This window comes from Canis lupus, chromosome 15 (genome assembly GCF_011100685.1).
Source record: "Canis lupus familiaris isolate Mischka breed German Shepherd chromosome 15, alternate assembly UU_Cfam_GSD_1.0, whole genome shotgun sequence".
Lineage (NCBI taxonomy): Eukaryota > Metazoa > Chordata > Mammalia > Carnivora > Canidae > Canis > Canis lupus.
The window spans coordinates 3103463-3123949 of NC_049236.1; the positions used below are offsets into that span (position 1 = coordinate 3103463).

Below are 20487 nucleotides of genomic sequence, written 5' to 3' on the forward strand. Positions count from 1 at the left end.
GCTGCGCCACCCAGGGATCCCGAAATGGAAGTTTTTATGAGAAAAAATGATAGAGAACAAAGCCTTTTGATGTTTAGAAAGAAAGACATGAAAAAAAAAAAAAAGAAAGAAAGACATGCTTCCTGAAAAAAATGCAAATTAACACAGAAAAGTACAAAGGAAATATCACCATAGTCTTAGCATCCAGAGATAAACATTTTAACATGTTGGTGTACATTCTTTCACACATTTGTCTGTGTATTTATGAACATCTGTTTACGTGTTTTTTTTCCTCCGATTTTATTTTGGTAAAATACACATAAAATTTACCACCTTAACCATTTTTTAAAGTGAACTCTACAGCTGATGTTAGGCTCAAATTCAGACCCTGAAATCAAGAGTTACATGCTGTACTGACTGAGCCAGCCAGGCACTTCTATCTTAACCATTTTTAAGTGTACAGTTCAGTGGTATTAAATACATTTGTAATGCCGTTGTAACCATCATCACCATCTACGTCCATAATTCTTTTTTTTTTATGTCCGTAATTCTTTTCGTCTTGTAAAATTGAAACTCTATACTCATTAAACAATACCTCCCCGTTCCTCCTTTTTCCCAGCCCTTGGTAACCACCATTCTACTTTCTATGTCTATGATTTTGACTGTTCTTAAGTACCGCACATAAGTAGAATCATACAATATCTGTCTCTTTTGTGACTGGCTTATTTTACTTAGCATAATGTCCTCAAGGTTCATCCACGTGTGTATGTTTTTACATAAATTGACTCATATTTCATATTATTATTATTTGTTTACATTTCATATTATTCTGTATCCGCTCCCCCCCCAACAATATGTTATGGATATCTTTATGTGTTAATGTATGTACATCAGTGGTCTCAATCTGGGGTCATTTTGCCCCCCCCCAGGGCACATTTGCAATTTCTGGAGACATTTTTGGTTGTAAAAACTGGGGAGGAGGTAATTGTAATAGTAATTGTTGAAGTATTATAGATTTATACAAGAGTTTCAAAGATAGTACAGAAAGTTCTTGTATATCCTTCACCTAGCTTCTAAAATTAGCATCTTAGGGATGCCTGGGTGGCTCAGCGGTTGAGTGTTTGCCTTTGTTTGCCTCAGGGCATGATCCCGGAGTCTCGGGATTGAGTCCCACATTGGGTTCATTGTGTGGAGTCTGCTTCTCCCTCTGCTTCTCTCTTTATCTCTCATGAATAAATAATAAATAAATAAATAAGATCTTTAAAAAAAATAAAATTAGGGATCCCTGGGTGGCACAGTGGTTTGGCGCCTGCCTTTGGCCCAGGGCGCGATCCTGGAGACCCGGGATCGAATCCCACGTCGGGCTCCCGGTGCATGGAGCCTGCTTCTCCCTCTGCCTGTGTCTCTCTCTCTCTGTGTGACTATCATAAATAAATAAAAATTAAAAAAAATAAAATAAAATTAGCAGCTTCTATCATCTTGGTACGTTTGTCAAAATTAATAAATTGACATAGGTATAGTATTGTTAACTGTAGATTTGTTTGGATTTCATCAGTTTTTCTACTAATATCTTCTGTTTCAGGATCCCATCTAGGGTCCCACATTGCCTTTAGTCATCTTGTATCCTTGGGCTTCTCCAATCTGTAAGTTTCTCAGGCTTTTCCAGTATATGACTTTGATACTTTTGAAGGGTACTGGTCAGATATTCTGTAGAATGTTACTTAATTTGAGTTTGTCTAATGGTTTCTCATTATTACACTGGCATTACAGATTTTAGGAAAGCACAGCACAGAGGTGAAGTACCCTTTTCATTACATTGTATCAGGGTATGATGTCAACATGACTTAATTCTGGTGATGTTAATTAATCTTGATCATTTGATTTGGGTTGTGTCTGCCAGATTTTGCCACTGTAAAGTCCTTTTCTATACTCTGTTTGTTAGAAATGAGTTGTTAGGGGCCCTGGGTGGCTCAGTCAGTTAAATGTCTGCCTTTGGCTCAGGTCAGGCAGGATCCCAGGATCCCAGAATTGAGCTTCACATCGGGCTCCCTGCTCTGAGGGGAGCCGGCTTCTCCCTCTGCCTGCAGCTCCCCCTGCTTGTGCTCTCTTTGTCTCTGTCAAATGAATAAACAAAATCTTTGAGAGGAAAAAAAAAATGAGTTGCTAAGTCCAGCCAATTTTGAAGGGGAGGGGATTTAACCTTTATATCCTGGAGGGAGGGATATCAAAGAATGTGTGGACAAACATTAAAAGCATCTCCAATGATTAATAAGTATTTTAGGGGAGATACTTTGAGACAGTGTAGATATCCAGTGTCTTAAAGTTTCACTCACTAATTTTAGCATTTATCAGTGCATTATTCCTGCTGCAATTACTATGATAATTTCCTTTATTCCTTCTACATTTATGAATTATAATTATTCTGGAATAATTTGTCCTTTCTTCACTATTTACATCATTTACTTATATCCATATGGATATTCTTTGGGTTATAGTTCAATACTATGTTATTTATTTTATTGCTCAAATTATTTCAAACTTTGATTATTGGGTGCTCTTTCACATTAACTCTTGTGTCCTTTTGGCATGCTCCCATCTTTGTTTTTTAGCACTTTCTTTCTGGAACTACAAGACGCTCTCAGCTTGTATTTGTCCTGCCCCACCCCAGAATCAGCCATTTCTCCAAGGAGCCCTGGTTTTTGTTTTGTTTTGTTTTTAATTGGTGAATGTCTTTTTGTTTGTTTATTTTGCTTTATTTTGGGTTTTGGTGAATGGTATTTAGGAACCAAAATCTGGATGCTGGGTATGCTTGTTGCAACTGGGATATCATTGCTTCTTGTCCCTTCAGTGGAAAAAGCTAGGACATGAATATGCACACTTATTCCATGTATACATAGTATCTATGTTTATATCTGTATCTGCATATATGTGAAAATAAACATGGGCTTATATGGATATCTCTGACTCTATTCTGGCATTTCTGGCATCCATGGGCTTATAATATCTCTGACTCTATTCTGGCATTTCAGAAAATTATTCTCATTTTAGTGTTCCCTTCCTTGCCTATTTGTGACTTCTTTCTCAGAGAGTAAGAAGTTTGGCTCTCATTGTGTATATTTACTTATATGTGCAACCTGTATTGTAGTTTCATTAGTTACTTGTGTGAGAAACAGATTTACCAACTAGGTATAATTGTGTGCAGTCATTTTGTTCATATTAGCCTTAGAGTATCCAGTCATAACAATGTAACAATTACAGTTACTTAGGTAAGCTTTTTTCCCCTCCACTGACCTTTGGTGAGGTTATGCCATATACATTTGTAATACAGGTAGATTCATTTGTTGCAGTCTGCATTCTATCCTGGGTTCCCCAGACATTCTGGTTATTTTTTTAAGAATTGCATACAGTAAAGTGCATTCTTTGTTGAGTATGTTTTTATGGGTTTTGACAAATACAGAGTCAGGTGTCTACCAGTACAGTACCAAAGTGAACAGCTCCATCACTCTAAAAATTGCCTTGTGTGGCCTCTGTAGTCAGCTCTTTTCTACCTGCCTCAACTTTCAGCAACCACTGTTTTCCATCCCCATGGTTTTGCCTTTTCCAGAATGTAATGTACATGGAGTCATACAATATGCACCCGTTGGGAACTGACTTTTTCACTAGCAAAGTACATTTTAAATTCTCCCATGTTGTTGCATGAGTCCATTAATCTTTATTGCTGAGTGTCCTGCCATTGTTTGGATGTACTGTAGTATGCCCATTCACCAATGAGAGGACAATCGGGGTTTCCAGTGTTGTTTTTTTTTTTTTTTTTTTTAATTTTTTTTGGGGGGGTTTCCAGTTTTTAGCACTTTTTGCTGCTGTAGACATTCATGTGCTGATGATTTAACTTTAAAAACTATAAAGTTTTTCCAAAATGGCTATTCAGTGAATGAGAATTTCTGTTCCTCTGCATTCTCTCCAGGATTTGGTACTCTTTTTTTTTTTTTTTTTTTTTTAAAGCAATTCTGATAGGTGTGTACTGGTATCTCATGGTGGTCAATTTACATTTCTCTAAAGGCTAATGATGTTGAGCATCTTTTCATATGCTTATTTGCCATCTGTGTATCTTTGAAGTGTCTGTTGGATCTTTTGGGGGTGTGTTTGTCTCATTCTTGACTTTTAAGAGTTCTTTATATATCCTCGATACAAATCCTTTACCAGTTACGTTATTATTATTATTTTTTTAAGATTTTATTTATTCATGAGAGACACATAGAGAGAGGCGGAGAAGCAGGCTCCATGCAGGGAGCCCAACATGGGACTCGATCCCAGGTCTCCAGGATCATGCCCTGGGCCAAAGGCAGGCGCTAAACTGCTGAGCCACCCGGGCTGCCCTCAGATATGTTATTTGCAAATATCTTCTTCTTTTTTTTAATTTTTTTTTTATTTTTATTTATTTATGATGGTCACACAGAGAGAGAGAGAGAGAGAGAGGCAGAGACACAGGCAGAGGGAGAAACAGGCTCCATGCACCGGGAGCCCGACGTGGGATTCGATCCCGGGTCTCCAGGATCGCGCCCTGGGCCAAAGGCAGGCGCTAAACCTCTGCGCCACCCAGGGATCCCCTGCAAATATCTTCTGCTCTGTGTTTTTTTTTTTTTTTTTTTTCTTCATTTCCTTCACAGTGTCTTTCACGGAACAAAAGTTTTAAGTTTTCATAAAGTCCAATTTATCGGTTTTTTTCTTTTATGGATTGTGTCTTTGGTTTCCTATCCTAAATTTGCCAAACCCAAGGTCATGCAGATTTTTTCACCATTTTTTTAAAAGAAGTTTTATTTTTAAAAAGTTTTTTTTTCTGTTTTTTTTTTTTTTTTTTTAAGATTTTTTATTTATTAGGATCAGAGAGAAAGAGAGAGAGAAACAGGCAGAGGGAGAAGCAAGCTCCATGCAGTGAGCCTGATGTGAGACTCGATCCCAGGTCTCCAGGATCATGCCGTGGACTGAAGGTGGCACTAAACCGCTGAGCCACGGGGGCTGCCCCAAAAAAGAAAAGTTTTATACTGCAGTTTACATTTATGTTGCATTTTACATTTAGGTCTGTGAGCTGGTTTGAATTAATTTTTGTATAAGGTATGAGATATAGATGTCCAGTTATGCCAACACTGTTTTAGAGAGGCTATCCTTTCTCCATTAAATTGCATTCGTACTTTTGTCAAAAGCTAGTTTATGTTTGTGCAGGTCTATTTCTGGGCTACATTTTGTTCCATTGATCTGTGTCTAGTCTTTTGCCAATATTGCATTGTCTTGATTACTGTGGCTTTATAATAAGTCTTAGAATTGGATAGTGTAAGCTCTCCAACTTTCTGCTTTGTTGTTTTTAATCCCTGTGTAGTCTATTTTATAGGCATATCGTAATTAGCTAGATTTCTACTGAAGGACATTTAGAGGGTTGTTTTTTGCTATAATAAATGATGCTGAGATGAACATCTTCACACATACATCTATTTGAACTGTGTGATTCTCTCTCCAGGATAAATGCCTAGGGGGACACCTGGGTTGCTCAGTGGTTGAGCCTCTGCCTTTGGCTCAGAGCGTGATCCTGGAGTCCCAGGATTGAGTCCCATGTTGTGCTCCCTGCATGGAGCCTGTTTCTCCCTTTGCCTGTGTCTCTGCCTCTCTTTGTGTGTGTCTCATGAATAAATAAAATCTTTAAAAAAAAAAAAAGAAAGAAAGAAAAGAAATCTCCCTGCCTTAAAAAAAAAAAAAAAGTTAAATTCGTAGGATGGAAACACTGGATAAAAAAGATGCACATAGCACCTTTTTTTCTCCCTTCTTCCAATTTTCTAAGATTATTAGAGGTTATACTTATTTTATATTGTTTTTCCTACTGAGATGAAATTCACATAACATCAGCCACTTTATTTTTATAAAGATTCATTTATTTATTTGAGAGAGAGCGAGGGAGAGGGAGAAGCAGACTCCAAGCTGAGCAGGGAGCCTGATGAGGGGCTCAATTCCAGGATGCTAGGATCATGACCTGAGTTGAAGGCAGATGCTTAACTGAGTGAGCCCCCAGGTGCTCCAGCATCGGCCATTTTAAGGTGAAGGATTCAGGAGTATCTGGTTGGCTTGATCAGTAGTGCATGCGACTGCTGATTTCAAGGTTATTAGTTTGAGCCCCATGTTGGGTGTAGAGATTACTTAAAATCTTTAAAGTAGAACAATCCAGGAGCACCTGAATGGCTCAGTTGGTTAAGTGTCTGCCTTCAGCTCAGGTCATGATCCCGGGGTCGTGTGGAGCCCTGCATTGGGGCCCTGCTCAGGGGGTAGCCTGCTTCCCCTCCACCCACCCACCCTGCGGCACCCCCTGCTTATACTCTGTCTCGCTCTCAAATGAATAAATACAATCTTTAAAAAAAAAAAAAAAAGGCGAAGTGATTCAGTGGCATTTAGTATGTTCATGGTGGTACAACCACTACCTCTTTCTAGTTCCAAAATATTTCCACTACCCCAAAAGAAAACCCTATCCCCATTAAGCATTTATTCTGCATTTCTCTAAGCATTTACTCCTTCATTCCCCTCATTCCCCCCATTCTCCGCCCCCCCCCCCCCCCCATCCCAAGCCCCTGGCAACCACTAGTTTGCTTTCTGTCTCTAGGGATTGTACCTATTCTGGATATTTCATATAAATGGAATCATATAATTTGTGACCTTTGTGTCTGGCTTCTCTCACATTTATTGTAGGCATGTATTGGTACTTTATTTCTTTTTATGGTTGAGTAATTTTCCATTGTATGTATAGATCACAATTTGTCCCATCTGTTGATGGGCATTAGAACCTTAGGCTGTTATAAATAGTGTTGCTCTGAACATGTACATCTACTTGTTTATCTGTTTTCATTTATTTTGGGCATATATAGGAGTAGAATTGTTGGGTCATATGATAATTCTGTGTCTAACTTTTTAGGGAATTGCCAAACTGTTTTTACACAATGGCTATACTATTTTACATTCTTTCTTTTTTAAAAGATTTTATTTATTTATTCATGAGAGACAGAGAGAGAGGGGCAGAGACACAAGCAGAGGGAGAAGCAGGCTCCCTGTGGGGAGCCTAATGTGGGACTCTATCCTAGGACCTCAGAATCCCGACCTTAGCCGAAGGCAGACATTCAACTACTGAGCCACCCAGGTGCCCCCTATTTTACATTCTTACCAGTGATATATAAGGGTACCAATTTCTTTACCTCTTCTCCAATGTTTATCATTTTCCTTTTTTTTTGTTTTTGTTTCCTTAATATAGCCATCCTAGTAGGTGTAAAAATGGTATGGTATGGTTTTAGAGTTTTGATTTACGTTTTCCTAGTGGCCATTTGTATATCTTTGGAGAAATACCTATTTAAGTCCTGTGCTCATTTTTATTTTTTTAAAGATTTTATTTGAGGAAGAGTGCAAGAGAGCACACAAACAGGGGGAGGGGCAAAAGAGACAAGTAGACTCCCCACTGAGCAGGGAGCCCCACAAGGGCTCTATCCCAGGACCAGAGCCAAAGTCAGATGCTTAACCAACTGAGCTACCCAAGGTGCCCCTGCACATTACATTTTGATATGTATTGCCAGACTGCTTTCAAGAAAGTTTGTACCAGTGGTAAGTCTGTTTTCCTTCACTCTTGCAATTCTATGTATTACCTATCTTTTTGTTGTTGTCAGTTTGGTAAATGAGAAGTGAATTTCATCTTAATTTCATTTCTTAGGTTGTCTTTTCAAGGGTGCATTAGCTATTTGTGTTTTTCTTTTTTGAATGTCCTGTGTTGTGTCTACTTCTATATAATCCTTTTCTTTTTTTTTTTTTTTTAAGATTTTATTTATTTATTCATGAGAGAGGCAGACACCTAGGCAGGGAGAGAAGCAGGCTCCATGCAGGGAGCCCGATGTGGGACTTGATCCTGGGACTCCAGGATCATGCCCTGGGCCAAAGGCAGGCACTAAACCGCTGAGCCACCCAGGTGTCCCCTATATACTCCTTTTAATTTTTCATTTTGTGTTTATTGATTTCTAAGAGGTTTTATGTATTGTAAGTTTTTTTTTTTTTTTTTTTTTATGATAGTCACAGAGAGAGAGAGGCAGAGACACAGGCAGAGGGAGAAGCAGGCTCCATGCACCAGGAGCCCGAGGTGGGATTCTTTCCCGGGTCTCCAGGATCGCGCCCTGGGCCAACGGCAGGTGCTAAACCGCTGCGCCACCCAGGGATCCCTGTATTGTAAGTTTTAATCCTTGGTGCAGTCTCATGTGTTGGAAGTATTTTTTCAGTTGGTCATCTGTCTTTTGATTTATATGACTTTTTTTGTCATATAAATGTTATATTTTTTTTGAAGATTTTTATTTATTTATTCATGATAGGAACACAGAAAGAGGCAGAGTCACAGAATGAGGGAGAAACAGGCTCCCCACAGGGAGCGAGATGGACTAGATTCCCTCACCGGGATCACACTCTGAGTCAGAGGGATCACACTCTGAGACACTAAACCACCAAGCCATCCAGGTGTCCCAATATAAATGTTTTAAATTTGTATATTCTTATATACGTTTTAGGAGTATAAAAATTTAATATTCTTTTAGAGAATGCTATAGCGGTGTCTGGCTGTCTCAGTTGGTAAAGCCTGTGACTCTTGATCTTGGGTTGTGACTTTGAGCCTCACGTTGGGTGTAGAACTTGCTTTAAAAGATGAGAATGTAAAAAAAAAAATGATGAGAATGATATAATAGATTTATAATTTATTGAACTATTGGAACTTACAGATGTGTGTAAAAAATGTTGATGCTCTAGCGTAAATGAAGGTATACCCAAGGCCTCTTTGCCTTTGCTGTGTCTGTTGCTCTTCCCTTGCAGTCCCCTATACATAATGTAACTGCAGCTGAAGTATGGGATTCTGCATTGTCCAGGCTGGTAGCTACCCAGCTACCCAATCAGCAACTTTACTCTCCTTTTCTGGGGTTTACATCTTGCTAGTGCCTCACACAATACTTACAACATTGGTTCTCACTCTCAAGTGCACATTCCAGTCACCTGGAGAGCATGAAAAAAACAGATTTATAGTATTTGGTAAGTGTCTATTGATTAGAATTAGATGATTTGCCTAACTTTTCAGGTGCTGATATTCTTCATAATTTACAGTCTTATTCTGAGGTCTTCATTTAGCCTCTTGAGCCTGGTAGACAGTTTTATTTACTGGGAAAACTGGGTTTTAGTCCTAGCTTTGCCACTAACTCACTGTATCTATAACCTGGGACAAGGTACTGTCCTCTCTGGGCTTTAGTTTCCTCTTTGGGTATATTAGGGAGGGGAACTGATTAGATTAGATCAGGGATGGGCAGCTTTTTTCTATTAAGGTCCAGATAGGCTCTGTGGGTCATATGGTGTCTGTCTGTCACAGTGTCTAAAGCTCCTTTTAGTTCTGGCATTTTGTGGTTCTCTTCTTTCAAACCCTAGCAAGGGGTCTCACCTAGAAGAACCAAGGAAAGTCTTGTTTAACTACCACCAGTTAAATATAGGTAATACCAAGCCTTATATAGTGCTTACAGTTTGCCTGCTACTCTTCTAAATATTTCACCTATATTAACTCTAATCTTCAGAATAACCCAGTGAGGAGTGTAGGTGCTATTATCATCCCCATTTTATAGATTAGAAAACGAGACACAACGAAAAATTAAATACTTAATTAACTGCAAAATGAAGTTGGATAGTAAAGCCAGAATTTGAACCCAGGCATAGCTCCATTATACTTTATTGCCTCTCCCTAACTTAGACATAGACCTCCAAATAATATATACTCTATCATAAGGATCTTTTTTTTCTATTTTTTTTTAAATTTTTATTTATTTATGATAGTCACAGAGAGAGAGAGAGAGAGAGAGAGAGGCAGAGACATAGGCAGAGGGAGAAGCAGGCTCCATGCACCGGGAGCCCGATGTGGGATTCGATCCCGGGTCTCCAAGATCGCGCCCTGGGCCAAAGGCAGGCGCCAAACCGCTGCGCCACCCAGGGATCCCCTATCATAAGGATCTTAAGTAAAATGTTATTGAAACCCTCAAAAGTGGGCCAATATTGAGGCTATAAAAGTGGCCATGAGAGGAACTTTATTAATAATTTTATTTTCTTAAAAGAGCCCTTGTTTCTGTCCCAGCATTATAGTCACATGGCATTGTCTTTTTAGTTATTTTTAGTATTCTTATCATTTACTTTTCAGAACCATGAGGGGGTTCACTGAATGGAAGCAGTCTTCTCCTCGGTTTCTGGAATTTAATTTCACCTTAATAAGAGTTTATTACTTCAAGCAAGCAAACAGATCAGAGTCAAATGGGGATAAAAATTCTACTGGTAAGAGACAGCAGAAACAGCTTGTGCTATAAGCAGAGTATCCAGGCTTTAGTTGTATCTCTACTGCCAGTCAGTTATATGTCTAGGGAAGCTTTCTGAGCCTCCATATTCTCAAGTATAAAATTTCAGGTGATTGGACTAGGTGGATGATCTCTGAATTTCCTTAAATCCATGCTTCCCCAGAGTTTACAGGTGGACCTCTAAGCAGCCACTGCAGAGGCTCTCCATTGCAGAGTTTCTCAGGCTTTAACTTAAAAGTTATGTGCCATTTTTTAAAAAGATTTTATTCATTTATTAATAAGAGACACAGAGAGGGAGAGAGAAAGAGAGAGGCAGAGACACAGGCAGAGGCAGAAGCAAGCTCCATGAAGGGAGCCGGACATGGGCCTCGTTCCCGGGTCTCCAGGATCAGGCCCTGGGATGAAGGCAGTGCTAAACCGCTGAGCCACCCTGGCTGCCCCATTATGTGCCAGTTTTGCATTCTCTACCCTGATCTGTCTGTCTGTATTTATTTATTTATTTATTTTAATTTATTTTTATTTATTTATGATAGACATAGAGAAAGAGAGAGAGAGGCAGAGACACAGGCAGAGGAGAGGGAGAAGCAGGCTCCATGCTGGGAGTCCGACTCAGGACTCGATCCCGGGACTCCAGGATCGCGCCCTGGGCCAAAGGCAGGCGGGAAACCGCTGAGCCACCCAGGGATCCCCTGTCTGTATTTATTTAGATATAAAAATGTTTCAAATTCTTTTTACCATTTAGTTAGATTGATGCTCTCCAGGAATGCATACTTACTATGTATGCGCCTCTTAGTTTGAGAAGCATGGCTTTATATTAAGATTCTAGTCCCTTTCCCTTTTTTTTTTTTTTTTTTTTAAGATTTAATTTTTAAGTAATCTCTACACCCTACATGGGACTCGAACTTACAACCTTGGGATCAAGAGTCCCATGCTCCATTGACTAAGCCAGCCAGGTGTTCCCCCCACCCACCTTTTTTTCTTATATACAGATAGCCATTGGAAGAAGAAAAGTCATGATCTGCACTGCAAATTCCAAAGCACTCCTCTCACCAGACCGACTTTCTCCCACTTTCTGAGCATCTTAGTCTATCTGATTTAGTCAGTATGCCTGCAGTTGAACGTCTGCCAAACAAAGCTAAAAGGAGTAGTTGCCTGATACAATGTTCCTGTAGCTTGCTCATTCTTTCTTAATAAAGTGTAAAATTTTTAAAAAGTCATCTTTTTATTAAGAAAGAAAAGTTAGGCAAGAGGTTGACCTTTTCCCTACTCTGTCCTTTCTCTTCAGTTGAATAATCAAATCCAAACTCCTTTAATCAGAAAGGAAAATCAACTTTCTGGTGTGTGTCAACATCCTTTAAAATTTTTTTTTCCTTTTAGCTTCCATGCCAAAAGTCTTTTTTTCTGAAGTTTGGACTGTTAGAATTAAAGAGGATGTTGGGAATGAGGAACTTGAGGTTCCAGGAAAGAAAGCTCACTTCCCCAAAGTCACAGAGCTAATGTGTATAGAACAGAGATTAGCAACATGGTGGGAAGAGAACAATACGAAGTCAGAAGATGTGGATTCAAAGTTTGCCTCTGCTGCTAACTTGCTGTGTGACTTTGGTCAGGTTACCTAACATGTCTAAGTTTTCATTCCCTCATTGTTAAAGTGGAAGCCAACATAATTTCATAGGGTGTGAAATTTTTTAAGATTTTATTTATTCATGAGAGAGAGAGAGAGAGAGAGAGGCAGAGACAGAGGCAGAGGGAGAAGCAGCCTCCATGCAGGGAGCCTGCTGAGCTGCCTGGGTGTGGACATAAATTGGAGGACTTATACTGTGAGGATAGAAAGATCAGTGAGGAACCCGATGGAATGAGCAGTCTGGTTGGGAAGTCATAAAGCCTTCAATTGGTGTGATGATAGTGAGCATTTTAGGAACTAGTTTGGATAAAAGTGAGAGATTGGAAATGTGGGGAGAGAGATGGATACAGAGGTACTAGGATCACTTCGAGGGTTTTGGTTTGATTATCTCATGGTTCACTCAAGTATGACTGGGACAATAAGGAGTTCAGTTTTGGATATATCAGGTTACAGGTGTCTGGGGTGATGTTGCTGCTGCTGCTAAGGATGATAGCTAACATTTATTGACTGCTTCCAAAAGGCAGGCCCTATTCCATATGCTTTGCTCATATTAATTATTTAATTCTAACCATAACCTTTTGAGGTTAGCTTTAAGATTATCCTCACTTTATAAGTAAGAAATCTGAGGCACAGAGAGGTTAAATAACTTGTCCAAGGTTACATAGCCAGTAATAGTGGAGCCAGGACTTAAATCCAGGCAACCTGGCTCCAGAGTCCTTACTGTTAACAACTTCACTATATTATATGCCTCTCATTGATGATGAAAATGTCCACTAGGCAGTTAAATATACAGGTCTGGCATCAAGAGAGAACTAGATTGCAGATATGGATTTTAGGAGTTAGCACAAAAATGGTTATAGAAGCCATGAGTGTCAGACAGTTCATAGTATAGGAATGACAGGTAGATGCCCTAAAGACAGCCATTTCTCAATATTGTTACCATGAAAGATATTGCTAACAGATCAGGGGTTGGCTTCAGTAAGGAAACTGAGGAAGGGCCAGTGAGATTGGAAGAAAAGTGGGAGAGATTGCTGCCATTGAAACTCCAAAGGAGAATGGATTATGGAGAGAGACTAGTAGTATCAGATTGTTGCTTTTTCCATCATGTGTTTTGAAAGTTTAGTAGAAAAGTGTTGATTTGGCAGCCAGGGTTCATTAGTGATCTCAGAGAGTGGTATCCATGGAGCAGTACAGGGGCAGCCAGCAGAGAAGGTAGGGTGATTGTACTGATTCATAATCCATGATTGTGGTTTTCAAAGCATATGCAATCCATAGAGGCAAGAAAGTGATTGAAGGACTTCAGGATCTAATTTGGATTAGGAAGGAAATGAAGTCCAAAGAAAGAAGGAAAGAAAAACAAACAAGGGAGGGGGGGCAGCTTTTCCTCATGCTTGTAGACAGCACTGTTGGGGAATCAATCTGCACTCAGAGCTCCATGATCTGCCTAGTGCTCAGGATCTTGCTGATGAACATACTCAGTAGGACTACCCTACAGAATAACAGACTAAAGGGATGGAGACTTAAATGAGTAGGATCTTTAGCAGTACACTTAAAGATTTTGGGGAGTTTCTCCAAGGTAAAATTTCTTTGGATCAGGGTTTATCCTCAGGATTATTGACATTTTTGAGCTGGATAATTTTTTTGTTGTGTGTGTGTATGGGGAGAGGGGGGAGTTGTCCTTGCATTGTAGTATGTTTAGCAGCATCCCTGACCTACCCACTAGATAACAGCAGCACGTCCACTCCCGCAGTTGTGACAGCCAAAAATATTTCTAGACATTGCCAAATGTCCCCTAGGGGACAATTTACTTTCAGTTGATAACACACCTCTCGATTCTGCTGGTTTTCCTCTAGGTCTCTGCTGTAAATTTTACTCACCTTCATTAGCGCCTCTGGGCACTTTAGCTTTGTTGGTTTGGAGAGTTCGGGTTATTTTAGTTTTGTGGCCTTTTCCCAAGACATTTTCAATCTGGAAATAAACTCTGATTAGAAGTGAGACAGAAGCATATTTCCTTCTAGTACAGATAAATACCTAGAACATTCATTAAATGGTTAGTGCTTATGAGATTTATAGAAGATGGTTACAGTCAAACTTTAATGTCTCAGAAAGTTTTATACTGTTTATCTCTTTGTAGTATAGTTATTTGTATCTGTATCTCTTGCTAGCCTGGACTCCTTGAGGACAGGGACCCTTTTTAAATCTTTGCATGCCCTAACATCTTGCAGAATACCTGGCACATAGTAGACTCTCAATAAATGTTTGCTAAGATCAGTCAATTATGTTGATAATTGGCTAAGTAGGTTAAACTTGTAATTTTTCAGAGTATTTCAGTTATCAGACCTCACAAAGAGACCAGAACTCCCTTAATATTGACAAAATCTGAATTGTACAGAGAGAAGCATTTTATCCAGTCATTTCTATGTCCACAGATCATAGGTGTCCTCTAGGAGAATAGGAAATGGAACAGAGTGACCTGCTGCCTTTGGAAGGTAACAGATCCTTTAAGTTCTTCCTAGCACCCAGGGCTGTCTATTCTATAGGTAGAGTCTCACTGCAACTATAATTGAAGCTGGAAAATAGGTGAAATATAAGGCAATCAGCTACAAACCTAACTTACTCTGGTAGGATGATGTTTTCTGGGCAGGTAATAAAATAAGCACAGTTGTGGGATTTATAATATAAATATCTGTATGGGCCAAATGTGACATTTACAAAATTGATTGGTTTCTAAATTTGATTAGATATTTATCCTTAGTACAAATGTGTAAAATGTGTTGTGTTTTTGCTTTTTGGCTGGGTGGTATGATTTTAATTGGTAAATAATATATGTCTTAAAATGCATAATTCTTGGGGCTTCTTGCTGGTTCAGTTGGTGGAGGGTACAGCTCTCGATCTTGGAAATATAGGTTCAAGCCCCATGTTGGGTGTAGAGATTACTTAAAAATAAAATCTTTAAAAATGCATAATTCATAACTGTACAATTCAGTAAGTTATCAAAAAAGTGAAAATCCCTGTGTAACCAAAACTCAGTTCAAGAAATAGAACATTACCAGTCTTCTCAATAATTTTAAAAGTTATGGTATGATCTAGCAATTCCACTTCTAGGTACATATTTAAAAGAATTGAAAATTTCAAATTTTTGAAAATTTCACTTCATTGCTAATATTCACTGGTTTGTCATTCTACCAAAAAATCTGTCATCCAAGTTTTTTGTTATTGTAAAATATACATGACATAAAATTTACTGTTTTGCCATATGTTAAGCATATTCATATTGTTCTGCAAACTTCATCACCCTCCATCTTCAGAACTTTTTCAGCCCAAACTGAAATTCTGTACCCATTTTTTTATTATTATTTATTATTACTATTGTTATTATTTTTTAAAGATTTTATTCATTTATTTGACAGAGCACAGCAGGAGGGACAGCAGACAAAGGGAGAGGGCTCAGATTGTGACCTGATCAGGTGCCTGCATCCACATTTTTTAAAAGAAACTTTTTGTTAGGGAAATTTTCCAACATATAAAAAAGTAGAGTGAATACCAGTTGAACTGCTGTGTGTCTCACCTCCCTTCAGCAGTTAAGAACACTTGGCCAATCTTGTTTCAGTTATTAGTCTGCCCCTCCTACCCTGTTACTGGAACCCAGATCCCAGTCATGATATACTTTTTTTTTTCCTGTTGTTAAAAGCAGCAAATAAACTTAAAATTTTTTTTAAATTTATTTATTTATTTATGTGAGAGCGAGAGAGAGTATGTGCAAGCAGGGGAGGGGCAAAGGAAGAGGGAAGGATAGAATCCTCAAGCAGAGGGGCACTGGGGTGGCTCAGTTGGCTAAGTGTCTGCCTTTAGCTCAGGTCATCATCCCAGGGTCCTTGGATTGAGCCACATTGGGTTCCTTGCTCAGTGGTGAGCCTGCTTCTCCCTCTGCCCCTCCCCCTGCTCGTGCTTTCTCTCAAATAATAAGTAAAATCTTTTAAAAAATGTAAAAAATAAAATTTTAAAAAACCCTCAAGCAGAATCCCTACAGAGTCCAGAACCCAAAGCAGGGCTCGATCCCAGGACCCTGAGATCATGATGACCTGAGCCAAAATTCAGAGTCGGTCACTCAATTAGCTGAACCAGCCAGGTGCCCCAGTGATCATAATTCTCATGTCATTATTAACAAATATCTTTTCAGCATCATTCTTTCTCTCATGCAATGCACATATAGATGTACTTTACATATGCCCTTCATCTACCCTTGCCTTCTTGCTTGTTAAAAATTTATTCATGGGTAAAATGAAAAAATACACAGTAGCTGTGGTCACAAGTTACACAGTTATTTGTAAGCTCAACTGTAATTGTTGAAAGAAGTCATATTAGAATGGAAGACTGAAGCAACGTTGTTATAGATGTAACTTTGGATCAGCTCTAATTTCTTTTTTTAAAAAAAGGTATACTTTCATTCATTTGTACCTCAATATGTTGTATACCTCAAAGTTAAGGACTCCTTTTTTTTAAAAAAACATAACCATAAAACTGATACCTAAAAATAATCCTTTTATCATCAGATATCCAGTTAGTATCACCTATGTCTTTATGCCCAGTTTCTTTTAATCTAGTGGTACAGGAAATGAAAAGTTGACAAATCACTCAAAGATGACAATTTACACTGGTAACCAAGATGTACTTTTGTGTGATTTACAGTTTTTAGTTTGTTAACTCTATAAGCAAGACATCTACTTTCCTTAAATCACTAATACTCGTTTCTTTCTGATATTTGTTGACATTTATATATACCATAAACAGTACAACAGACCACTTCCTTTAATAAATAAGGTGAGCCTCGTTCTGGGGTTGCCTTTAGTATTTGTTGATGTTTTTGTTTAAACAAAAAATAAAAATAAAAAATAAATAAAATAAACTTACCATTTTAAGGAGTTCTAGAACAGGGACGCCTGGGTGGCTCAGCAGTTGAATGCCTGCCTTTGGACCAGTTCGTGACCCTGGAGTCCCAGGATCGAGTCCCACATCAGGCTCCCTGCATGGAGCCTGCTTCTACCTCTGCCTGTGTCTCTGCCTCTCTCTCTGTGTGTCTCATGAATAAATAAATAAAATCTTTAAATAAATAAATAAATAAATAAATAAATAAATAAATAAAAGCTTAAAATTTTTTTTTAAAAAAGGAGTTCTAGAACATACACATAAAGGCAGGACTCAGGATGAAAATTTATCTATATATGTTTACATTTTGGCTTTTTTGGAGGTGGGGGTGATAATTGTGCATGTACAACTATGCCTTTCCTTAACATTAATCTCAGTGTTAAAAATGAGAATCCATTTACAGGGTTGTGGGGAAGAGGGAGAAGAACACAGAACACAGAGTTATTAACTCCTGTCCCTCCTATAGTTTTCTAAAGTTTGTGGGGAAGAGGGAGAAGAACACAGAACACAGAGTTATTAACTCCTGTCCCTCCTATAGTTTTCTTAATTCATGCAGAAGACTGCTGTGTATAGTATATGCTGTGGCACCTTCTGATGTCAGAAGGCCATCTTGTTCAAGATACACAGAAAAGCACACCCGATGATTTAAGATTCCATCAGTATTCAGGTGTAAGAATGGATGTCTGTTGTGAATTAAAGACAGAGCTGGTTCTTTCCTATGGCTCTTTATATTTCTTCTGTGCGGGGGGGGGGGGGGGGGGGGGGTTTACTAATTAACATTTTTTTTGTTCCTTGAAGATAGCGTATATCCTTGTTGGGTAAACAACCTCAGTAGTTAAGAGCACAGAAGCTTCAGAGTGCTAGTGACACTAAACTTACTTCCCATTTCTCTTGCATTGTGATAGTAGTAGTAGTGGTTGTAATATAGGTAGTAATATAATGACCCTGTATATCATATACAAAGTGTTAGGGAAAAACGAAGTGCTTTTACGTGTATTAACTCACTTAATCCACACAACAACCCCATGAGATAGATACTGTTATCCTCATTTTACTGATGAGGGATTGAGGCAGAGAGAGGTTAGTAACTGACTACTCCACAAGTACAAATAACTGGTAAGTGGCAGAGCTAGGAATTGATCTGAGGCAGCCTGGCGCCAGCGTCCTTCCTCCTAAACCATTATACTGTACTGTACTTAATCGACACCCATGTAAGTAAAGGGAAATGTGAGATAAAAAATGCTTTTAACATCTTTGTGGGCTCTATGGAACTTATTATTTGTTCATTCAATGCTCCCTGTAGAATCAGTGATTACAGAGAGAACATTTAATCTCAAAGCATTCATCCCTATTTTCAAACTAGTATTTTCAGATCTGTTCTCCATCTGAGACCTTGCATTTAGAAAAAGTACATTTGAACTTTTTAGTTGAATTGGCAGATCAAGAGCTTACAGACAGGATATTGCCTTTGAGTATTTAGACTGTATGTGCTGACCCCCTGAAGCAGTAATTTGGTTAGATCACAATGTTTCCATTAGAGTACAGCAGTATTAGGGGTTCTGACTTCAAAGTGTGTCTGTGTGTGTTTTATATGTATCTTTGTAAATAGGCCACTTCTCTACAAATGGAGCCAAGATTCTAAAAATCTTTCAGAGCCATTTAAATCCAAGAAATATCTAAGCATTTGAAGTAGAACTATGAGCAATGCAAATGTTACCTTTCTGGAGACTTGTGATAAGTAAAATAAATAAAACAACCTGCCCATTTTTAAATGCTTACAGAACCTAAAGAACGTCCAGTTAATCCTGCGGAATTAGTTCTTACTTGACCATTGATTTACATACACTTTTTATCTTTAAGTCTAAGCTAATAGCCACTGTTTGATAAGAAAGCCAGTGTTCTGTTTTCTTTTGCTTCCTTTATCTTGGGTGTTTGTAGGTCTGCTATTCTCTCAACACATGTGCTTAGAAACACATCTATTCTGGTGCTTTGGGTCAGTCCCGTGTTTGGCTAGAGGGAGGAACAGATCACCATTGCTACTTATGAAGTTTGCGTTTTATGGAGGCAGGTGACTTACTTTCTCATGCTAATTTTCTTTCCCCTCCCTAGGTTTATGAAGGCCTGGACATCATCACGAACAAGGTTACTGCCCAAGAGCAGAGAATGTGCCAGCACCACATGATCAGCTTTGTGGATCCTCTCGTGACAAATTACACAGTTGTGGACTTCAGGAACAAAGCAACAGCTCTAATATCCTTATGAAAGAGCAACTAGATTTGGTGGGTACAAGGCAGCCCAAGCCAAGAGAAGTTTTCTTTTCAGTGAGTTTCTTAAAACCAGGGGCACCCAAGACATAACAACCAATAGATAGCACCCCCATCAGAACTATATGGATCAAAAATAGAATGCTCTTGCTTCTCAGAGTCATCAGACTGCAGCATCAGCCATCCCTTAGGTGCTTATTAGAAATGCTGAATTTGGGCCTCACTCCAAAACTACTGAATCAGAATCTACATTTCACAAGAGTCCCAGGTGATTCATATACATATTACAATTTCAGAAGCAGTTTTAGTGAAGACAGCACTGATTTAGGAATTAGAAAATCTGTTCTCTAGTTCCAGAACCTTTGGACCAAGTGAATTTTATTGAGTAGAGCATTTACCCCACTCAGTTCCAGTTTCTCATCCTTTAAATGGGGATGCAAAATCAATTTATAGATATAATGGAGTTACTTACATTTAGAATTGAATAGGGATTGTTGGGTGAGGACTGCAAAACAATAAAAAAAAATTTTTTTTCCTATGATCAGTGATCTTTGATTGATTGATTAGGCTCTATACCCAGCATGGAGCCCAACATGAGACTTGAACTTACAACCCTGTATTGAAGACCTGAGCTGAGATCAAGAGTCGGATGCTTAACCAGCTGAGCCACCCAAGGTGCCCCTTGTTTATTTTAAAATTAATTCCAGTACAGTTAACATATAGTGTTAGTTTCAACACCAATAAATTTTGAAAAAAGAATACTATAAGGGAGACTGTCCTTATATTTTAATTGTCCAGACTTCCAGGTGGGGTGCCTGGCTGGCTCTGTTGGTAGAGCATGCAACTCTTAATTTCCAGGTTGTGAGTCCAAGCCCCACATTGGGTTAGAGATTACTTAAAAAAAAAAAAAAAAATTGGACTGCCAGATATTAAAATATAAGGAAAATTCATAATAGTTATAATAACATGGAACTTATACTAGATAAATATATGACACAGAATAGAAAACTCAGGTACAAATTCAAATGGATATATATATTTACCTAATGATCAAGGTGGCATTTGAGGAACGCCGGGGTGGCTCAGCGGTTGAGCATCTGCGTTTGGCTCAGGGCGTGATCCTGAAGTCCTGGGATCGAATCTCACATTGGGCTTCCTGCTTGGAGCCTGCTTCTTCCTCTGCCTGTGTCTCTGCCTCTCTCTCTCTATGTGTCTCTCATGAATAAATAAATAAAATATTTTTTAAAAAGATGGCATTTGAAACAGTAGAGAAATAATATAGTAGTTAATAATTATTCCTGGAATAGCTAATTTTTTGGGA

General features: G+C 38.6%; 1 protein-coding gene across 5 annotated transcripts in view; it reads left to right on the plus strand.

Annotated features, from left to right (window-relative positions):
• The window catches only part of TRIT1 (tRNA isopentenyltransferase 1), a 57788-nt gene that overhangs the window by 19438 nt on the left and 17863 nt on the right, over positions 1–20487 (plus strand). For 3 of the 5 annotated variants that reach the window (XR_005370107.1, XM_038557779.1, XM_038557776.1), the window contains one exon: positions 19012–19152. Coding sequence is in view for 4 of the 5 variants with exons in the window: in XM_038557779.1 (XP_038413707.1) it covers positions 19012–19152 (141 nt within the window). In the remaining variant the exon portion in view is untranslated. Of the gene's footprint in view, positions 1–1580; positions 1623–10204; positions 10336–19011; positions 19153–20487 lie in introns of those variants that run through there. The other 2 variants (XM_038557777.1, XM_038557778.1) reach the window with 2 other exon arrangements.